This window comes from Meleagris gallopavo, chromosome 30 (genome assembly GCF_000146605.3).
Source record: "Meleagris gallopavo isolate NT-WF06-2002-E0010 breed Aviagen turkey brand Nicholas breeding stock chromosome 30, Turkey_5.1, whole genome shotgun sequence".
In the NCBI taxonomy this organism is placed as follows: Eukaryota; Metazoa; Chordata; class Aves; order Galliformes; family Phasianidae; genus Meleagris; species Meleagris gallopavo.
The window spans coordinates 1152659-1161641 of record NC_015040.2 but is presented as its reverse complement, the minus strand read 5'-3'; the positions used below and the strand labels follow the sequence as shown (position 1 = coordinate 1161641).

General features: G+C 49.2%; 1 protein-coding gene across 1 annotated transcript; it reads right to left on the bottom strand.

Annotated features, from left to right (window-relative positions):
• Positions 1-1827: 1827 nt before the first annotated feature.
• On the bottom strand, positions 1828-8983 carry GNA11 (G protein subunit alpha 11; the record flags this gene model as incomplete). Its single annotated transcript, NM_001303221.1, is given in 6 exon segments — positions 1828-2129; positions 4333-4486; positions 5203-5332; positions 6510-6638; positions 7622-7776; positions 8798-8983. Coding segments are annotated over 6 exon segments (945 nt in total), but the record flags the coding sequence as incomplete, so codon positions are not given.

Sequence of the window (8983 nt, the reverse complement as noted above, 5' to 3'; positions counted from 1 at the left end):
AAAACAAAAACAAAAAAAAAAAAACCAACAACCTATAAAAATCAAAGCCATGAGAGCAATGTGAAGCTGTCTGACACGCGGGGATCCCTCAGCCGACGCGAGGGGATGCAAACCAGAACCCCTCCAAACAACAGCCCTGGGTTGTAGTGTTCTAAAGCAAAACAGCCACGCAGTGCTCTGTCTGCAAGAGAGACAAGAGACCCACAGCCCCCGGGATGGCACCGACCTCCCAGGAGGCGTTCGGTGGGTTTGGACCCAATGCTGCCGGTTGGGATTGGAACAGAAGCGTTTGTGACAGCTAAAAGATGCGCAGCCAGAGCTGGGTCGGCTCCCCCCCCTTCCCTCCTCCCTGCCTTGCACTGCGGTTGTCCTCCAGGCCTCCAACCTCAGCCCCCGGGATGCACCAAAGCGTTGCATCCTGCTGAGCACAGCCTGCTTTGGCACCCGGAATGCAGCACCTCTGTGCCACCTCCTGACCCCACGGCCACCACCACCTCGGCACGACGACCCACGCACCCTCTGGGAGTCCTCCAGAGAGGATCCATCCTGCTCCGAAGAGCAGACGAAGCAGCACGTGCCTGGGGAGTGCACCGAGAGCGGGGAGGACGCCGCTCCTCCAGGCCCAGCTGCTGCACTAAGAATCCCACCTGCATCCCAAAGGCTGCGAGCACCAGCTCTGCTCCTTCCTAAAAACCAGGACTCTTAGCAAGCCATCCACCACAGTGGCACGAAATGCAGTAAGCGAGGCTTGTTTGCTGCTAGCAGCAAGAGAAGAACGAGAGGCTGGCGCTGAGCAAGGCAGCACTGCAGCCTGAGCCCCACGGTTCTGCCCCACGGATGCTGTGGGCTCTGCTCAACCAAAGGGAGAGCGGCTGTGGTGGGAGAGGGGACGGCGTGTGTGCGTGGAAAAATCAGACAAATAATTAAAAAAATAAGAAAAGAGGGGGGGAAAAAATGAACAGTGACAGTCAGGCACTTCCCCAGGCTCAGCAGCTGTCGCTCCAAGAGCTCCCATCCTTTGTAGTCCATGAGCAAAACACAGCTCTGTGCTGCCAACGAGGCACAGAGCATCAATAACTTAAAAATAAAATCACAGTCTTCATAACTTTTATAATTGATAAGAAAGAAAGAAAGAAAAAAAAGACAATAACTCAGAAGATCTAAAGGATGGAAAAGCGATGGCTTCTCTCTTTTTTGGGTGCGTTTTGCCTTTTTTTGTGTGTGGTTTGGTTTGGGGTTTTTTTTTTTTGCACAACAGTCGGAGAGCAGTTGTTGTTCCCCAATGTTTCATCACAGTGAACCATGGAGCGTGTCCTGGGGAAGGGAAAAGGGGGGGGGAAGCAAGCAGGATTAGCAAATCACACCAAGGAAGGGCACCCTACAGCACAAGGCAAAGGGACCAGTAGCATTCCACACTCCCACAGTCCAGCGACTTCACGACCTCGGCTGGGAAGTTACTTTTTCTACATACAGCATGGGAACGAAAAGGGGAAATAATTAAAAAAAAAAAAAAAAAAAAGTAGGACTAAAGACAACAAAACAAAAACAAGAAACGAAACAAAACAAAGACTTGAGATGAAGCGCGCAGCTGCTTGGCAACAGTTAAGAAGTGAGCAAGGTGACTGAAGGAATGAGGCATATACCCCATTGACTGTGAATAAAGCGGTTTGTTAAAAACAGGAAATCAATCAGCTACTCTGTGACAGAGACATGAGACTCCAGGGTAACACCGAGCACTCCACAGCTCAGACAAATTGGCAATCATCATATCATCCAAAATTAAACATTTGTTGGTTAGGTTGTTTTTTTTTGTTTTTTTTTTGTTTGTTTTTTTTCCGGTCATGTTTAAAATTATTCTTTTTTTTTTTTTTTCTCCTTTTTTTGTCTTTTTCTTTTCACCAACGATTCCTTTCCAAGGGGAGGGAGGGGGGGGGGGGATCAAACCAGGTTGTATTCCTTCAGGTTGAGCTGTAGGATGGTGTCCTTCACGGCCGCGAAGACGAAGCGGATGTTCTCGGTGTCCGTGGCACACGTGAAGTGGGAGTAGATGATTTTGTCACTGTCTGGATTCAAATCCACAAACATCTTGAGGATGAACTCGCGGGCTGCCTGCGCGTCCCTCTGCGGGCCTGCAGCGAACAAACAGCACTGAATGGCTCTGTGCAGCCCGCAGGGTGAGCCGCAGCACCGTGCTTGGGAAGAAGAAATCCCAAACAATTCTTGCATACAAACGTTGGGAACTGATGGGTTGTTGTTTTTTTTTTTTGGCTCTGAAAGGAGCTGTTGGCCGGGGTTTGATGAGGTTTTGGATATCCCAGCCTTGCAGGCATTCAAGGCCAGGCTGGATGTGGCTCTGGGCTGCTGGTTGGTGACCTGCACACAGCAGGGGGTTGGAACTGGGTGAGCACTGTGCTCCTTTGCAACCCAGGCCATTCTGTGATGATTCTAAGATTATGGATCCCTATGGCCCTAAACGGGTCCCAAAAATCCCAGAAGTGCCCTAAATGGGTCTGGGGATCCCAACGTGGGGCTGATGACCCTACGGATCCCTATGGCAGCCTGGTCTGGTGGTTGGTGGCCCTGCACACAGCAGGGAGGTGGAACTGGATGAGCACTGCGCTCCTTTGCAACCCAGGGCAGTCTGTGATTCTGACAGACAGCAATGTGTTATTGCAGACTAAGCTCTGGAATAAACAGTCTATGGCTGCTTACATGGGTGGATGGCGATAGCACAAGGGGGAATGGTTTTAAAGTGAGACGGGGAGGTTTAGGTTGGATATTAGGAGGAAGGTTTTCACTCAGAGGGTGGTGAGGCACTGGAACAGGTTGCCCAAGGAGGCTGTGGATGCCCCAAACCTGCAGGCATCCAAGGCCAGGCTGGATGTGGCTCTGGGCAGCCTGGGCTGCTGGTTGGTGACCTGCACACAGCAGGGGGTTGGAACTGGATGAGCACTGTGGGCCTTTGCAACCCAGGCTGTTCTATAACCCCACCTGCGCTGTGTTTGCTGGACAACAGACACCTGGATTCACACACACCTATCTGGAATTGAGCTGTATCTTTCTGTTTAATATATAAATTAATCTCACACCCTCGAGGATGTGAGTCTATGTTATTAAACAAAGATCATCTTCGGCCAACTCCATCCTCACCGCCCTGTTAACTCAAACTCCTGCCTTTATTTACTTGGCGGTGCTGTCAGCTCCTTAGGAAAAGCCACCTCCTCTGAGTCACTGTGCTGATATTCCTTTCTCAGTATTGGTGTTCTCACATTCCCTGCAGCACGGAGCATCTCCTGGGAGGTGGTCTGATGGGCTGCCTCCCACTCACAGCCGTGCAGTGCTCCTGCAGCAGCCACAGCCCTCAGTCAGATGAAAGGGGAAAGCACGTGGTGCTCTCTGACACCGTTATGTGGGCTCCAGCTGTTGTGTTCTGTAAGAAATCCGTGCTGTTTGACCCGTGCAATCACAGGCTGCTGCAAAGCCCTGATGCTCTCCACTGCTGATTTCAGAACGCTCTCAGACAGCAGGGGGCACGAGACTCCCAGAGTGGGAGGACAAACCATAAGGAGAGATTTCATTTGTCATTTCAAAGCAGCAAAGTGGTTGGTTTGCCAAACTGCAGCTCTTCCTTCCCGTGCACTTTCTGAAGATGCATAACAACAGGCAGCACATGACAGCGTGGAGAGGAGAGTGCTGCCTGATCTCATTCCCCGCTGCATTTCATTGCTTTCAGCCCTGGGCTGGTGTGCTACCACACAACTCTGAATGCACTCAGCTGCAGAGCTGGAAGGGCAGTGTTATTCTGGCTGAGGAATTCTGCTTCAGATGAGATTTCTCTGTTCCATGCAGGTGTGACCATCCCACAGCCCAGATGGGGCTCAATAAGAACTGAATGCTATCTGAGCTCATGCAGCATCAATGTGTGAGCAGCTCAGCTGCCTGACCAGGCAGGTTCACAAAACAAAGCCTGAAATTTCCTCTTGATTAGAGCATTAAAACGCCCAGCACACCACTGCATTACCACGTATTGAAAAAATAGATCACGTGCACAAGAATTCAGGTAAGAAAGTCAGACTTCACGCACTTTAAAGCGTTAAATGACTGCTTGGGGAAAATCTTTTCTATCTCATCCTGCAGGAAAGGTTCATTATTTGCTCATTCAGTTAAATTCCTATTAGCCAAGTAAGATCAGGGTATTTTCATGACAGTTTCTCATTGCAGGAGATATTCCCTTTGAAATTAAAGAGTTTTTCCTTCAATCTCCGAGGGAATTCAACCAAGCCACCCCCTCCCCTCCTTCTAAACAGAGTGCTTCCCATAGAAACCACTCACCATCAAACTCTGGGAAATAGTCAACGAGATGGGAATAGAGGATCTTGTCTTCCAACAGATCCTTCTTGTTCAGAAAGAGGATAACTGATGAGTTTTGGAACCAGGGATAGGTGATAATGGTTCGGAAGAGGGCTTTACTCTCTTCCATCCGGTTCTGAAACAAGAAAGCAGTTTATCAGGATGAGGATTAAGGTGCCCTTCTGCTGCCTGCAACAACAGCTCAGCTCCTGCACACAGAACACTTCGGTCCCAGCTAAGTGCTGGCTCGTGTAGAGCAGGGAAATGGAAAGAAAATGCAAAGTCTGATGAACTCGAGCCTCATTTGATTAACAAATCATTAATATCAGAGACTTTATAAGTCATTTCACACTTTGCAGTCATGTAAAGGAACTGGCTGTGGTACTGTGGGAGCTGCTGCATCTTTTCATCTCTGCGAATGAAACAATGCCCACCTTCACCTTCTGGCATCATCTTTCATCTATCAGCAGGTGTCAAAATTGAGTGCTGCCAATTCAGAGACCAGGCATTAAGAGAACAGCAGCCACAGCACAAAGGGATTCGAGTGAGGAAGAGAGGAAAGCAGGAGCAGGGAATTCTTAGAGTTGCACACTGCCTCCTGAGACACACAGGGCCCAGCAGCATCAGGGCAATTCCCCATTATTTGAGAAGTACAGATGGTGTGATGGTACAACGCATCCCCCCTTCTCAATGACACTGTGATCCACTGAGCCTCCTGTTCTCCTCACGATAGGAAGAGCTGAAGGCCAACTATTCTTACCAGCACAGCACTCTGTTACCAGCCTCCCAGAAGGCAAGCAGACATCCTTCCTTCCCCGCCACCCCCCTGCAAGGCTCCTCCCTTTGGCTCACCTCATTATCAGACTCCACCAGAACTTGGTCATATTCACTAAGTGCTACTAAAAACATGATGGAAGTCACATTTTCAAAGCAATGGATCCACTTCCTCCGTTCTGATCTCTGACCTCCAACATCCACCATTCTGGGGAAGAGAAGAACACAGGAACAGCTGCAACTCTCCATCTGAATGCAGAGGACCAGCATGCAAAGAGAACAAATGCCACTCTACCATACGGAGAAGCCAGCGTGGGGATGTAACACCACGTGTTTGCTAACAAAGCCACCAAGTTCACAAAATATCCCATTTCAGACATACATCAAGCAGAAGAGATGGCCACGAGACTGCAGAATCCATGCAGAACCCAAACATCACCACTGCCCTTCCAGTTGCACTTGGGTTTGTTAAATAGCTGTCCTTCAAAACTCTGCTCTGCCCAATCAAAAACTATTTTTTGGTTCCTGTGAAAGCACCTGCTTGCCTCTGAGCTCCTCACAGAGCGTGCTTTGGAAACAAAACCTTCTTAGAACATGCTCTGTAACAGTGACACAGCCTGGCTCCTCAGCTCTGAGTCCCACCTGTGCAGTAATGCTGCAGTTACTTGGTGAGACCTGAAGCTCAGCACAGTGGCTCCAATCCCCACAGCTCTGCTAAAAGCCTACGACCATCTCACAGGGGACCAAACCAGAGAGAGTAATTTTGGTACATCTGTAATTGAATGGATTCAGAGATGGGAGGCAGGCTTCTTTAATTCCTCTTTTGTAATGGCAGTGCTGCGGTGGAGATGGGAACCAGCAGCAGAGAAGCAGGGAGGAAAATTGCTTTTGCATGTCATTGTGCCCTCATATGCCATGCTCATTTCCTGGCTTAACCACATATTGCTGCTGCAGCAGAGGCAGCAAGTTTTGAGGGCACAGAAAACCATCTCTGAGGGCATCGCACACAGGAGGAAGGCTCTTTCTAAAGGAGGAACAAACAATCAAAGCTGCTTGAGCAACCTCAAAGGTAAACCCATTTCAAGTGCCACCCACAGCACATCCCCCCCCCACCACTGGCTGGGGCCACCAGCAGCTCAGCAGCCCCACCAGCCTCCAGCTCAGCAGATGCTGCTTCCTGATGCTCAATGCTTCCTCTTGGAGCTTTCCTCTAAGATAAAACAGGGCACCATCCCCTTCCAGCACATCCTTCACAACATCACAGCACACACACACACACACACACCCCCATTTAAGCCTCACAGCTGGACACTGAAGCAATGCAGAACCCAAAACTGAATTGCTCTCCTCTCAGTTCAGCCGTAACACGAACACGCCCTCAGTACCTGAAGATAATATTCTCTAGGTCAAAGGGGTACTCTATGATCCCAGTCGTAGGAACTCGAACCCGTAGCACATCTTGCTGAGTTGGTAGATATCCTGGGGTAGCGATACGATCCACGTCGCTGAGATAGCTGCAGCAGGCACAAAAACAAGCAGCACTGCCTCAGCTTGCAGCAGAAACACGCAGCTTTAAACACTGCCACTGCCCCCAGCCTAGAGCTAGTTACTGGAGGGATCTGAAATGTGGAGAACACCAAGATGTGTCTTCGGGAAGCAGGAATTTGGGAGCCATCCCCCTTGGAGGGTGAAGAGAGGCGTTAAGGATGCATCTGTCAGCTCTGTGGGGAAGGCAACTTTACTACAGAGAGGCTTTAATACAGGGGATGCTTCTGTTTCAGCAGCGGGATTCACCTGAGGTTTTCTGTCATGAAGGGATCTGTGTTAACAGCCAGAGGTGGAACGGTCCTCATTTCTCTGCACTCAGATTTTGTTGGTCTAAGTTAAATACCTACGCAGAACAGTAAGGCCAGAGGGCCAATGGGAACAGAAAACAAGCAATATTTTGCTGCCCAAGAGCCACCAAGCAGAGATTCCATCCTCACCTGTGCCTAAAAGCAGATGTGTGAGCACCTCCATCACCCACCAGAACACCTCAAACCCACACGAGAAGCAGCAAGAAAGGAAGGAATCTGAGAAGGAACCTCCAGATCTGAACCTGTCCTCAAAGAAACAGAGCTTCCCCCTTCTCCTGCAAAGCTCCAGGCCTTTCTGTAGCCAGATTAACACTTACAGCTACCCAATGCTCCTTCATTTTAACTTTGCCCGGAATATTTTGGGCTGATAGAGGCAAATTGTTGGCTTATGGGTTTTATCCCAACACACGTAGCTTGTCTGAAGCACTACCCAGATTCATCTACCCCAACGAAAACAACAATATGTTTATGTACTGTATTTACAAGTACTGTACTTGTATTAAATGTATTAAACAAGTAATGGAATCCACTGCAGTGTTCTTAGCCTCTGAAACAAACTCTGCAACTCAAAAAAAAATAAGAAACCGGGCAGTTTCTATTTGTTAGAGCATCACCACCACGTGCTGGTGAGCACAACTTACTATTTAGCTGAATCAGAAAGTTGGTATTCTCTTCTTCTGTCATAACACTCCTGTATTCCAGGGTCGTTCCACAAGGTTTTAATTGCACTTACGTAGGGCTGCTCAAATGTCATGACCTTTTCTACATCCACCTCCCGGATCAGGACTGCGTTGGCCTGAAGATGGAAAAGCAAAATAACTCTCAGGTGAAATAAGCCCTTTCCTTCTGACTTCAGGGATCCCAATGCAGCAGGCAAAGCGCAGTGACCAGCGATAAATCACACAGCTGAGACACCACAGCTCCATTGTGGCCCAGAATTACACCGAGAAATTAAAGTTCCACCTGTTTGTCTCACAGCAGATCCCAAGGCAGGACGCCCACTGCGAAGGACCCCGACTGCCCAACTGTGTGGAGGTGAAGCTGCAGAGCCTCTCCGAAGGCACAAAGGGCATCCAAGCCCTACAAACAGCTCACCAACACCGGCTCTGTGCTGCTGTGTGACAGAACACCCGAAATACGGCTCTACTTTGAGATATGGCACCATGCATTCAAGAAGCAAGATGCCAGGAAACCCAATTTCTTGGTGCACACCCAACAGGACCCCCCTCCCCTAAATAACTGCAGCGTCAGATCAGATTTGAGTGGAAAAGATAATCCCTAGAGGCAAGACAGGTGAAGGCAAAGCACAGAACTGTGGTTCAAACAGAGGGTGAGACCACAACCCTTCAAGAAAAGCACTGACCAGAGGTGCTGCCTCTCACACAGCCCGACAGCTTGCAGGAGCACCGATCAAAGCGTCCAGGTGTGACAACAAGCCAAACAAAGCACAGGCAACAACACTCAGTGCTTTAAATAAGCACACAGAGCCTCTCTTGTATCCAGTTCCAACTCCTTGCTCCCCCATTTGCCATACAGAGCAGCATGCAAACGACCCTGAGCAAGGGAAGGATTCCTTCCTCCAGGTGGGAGGCTGCTCCAGCCCTCAACCAAAGGCAGCAAATGGAGTCAGAGATCAACACAACGCCATAAACAGCTGTTCTTAGGCACATAAAAAAAAAAAAAAAAAGAAATAACACAGGGAAGAGTTCAGGGAGGTTGAGATCACAATGCAGAAGGGCCCAAGCAAACGGAAACCTGGGAGCCAAACGCCGCTACCCCCACAGCCTTAAAGCGTGCAGAAATTCTGAGAAACTTACCTTGTTCTGCTCGTATTTGTACAGAATCTTCAGGGTTTCCATGGCCCTGATCATGGACTGCATGGCAGTGAAGATGTTTTGATATACCAGCTTGGTAAAACCTTTTTTGTCCTCTTCAGAGTAGCCTGAGCCATGAATGATACGCATCTGCTTAATGAACGTGCTTTTTCCACTCTCCCCAGTGCC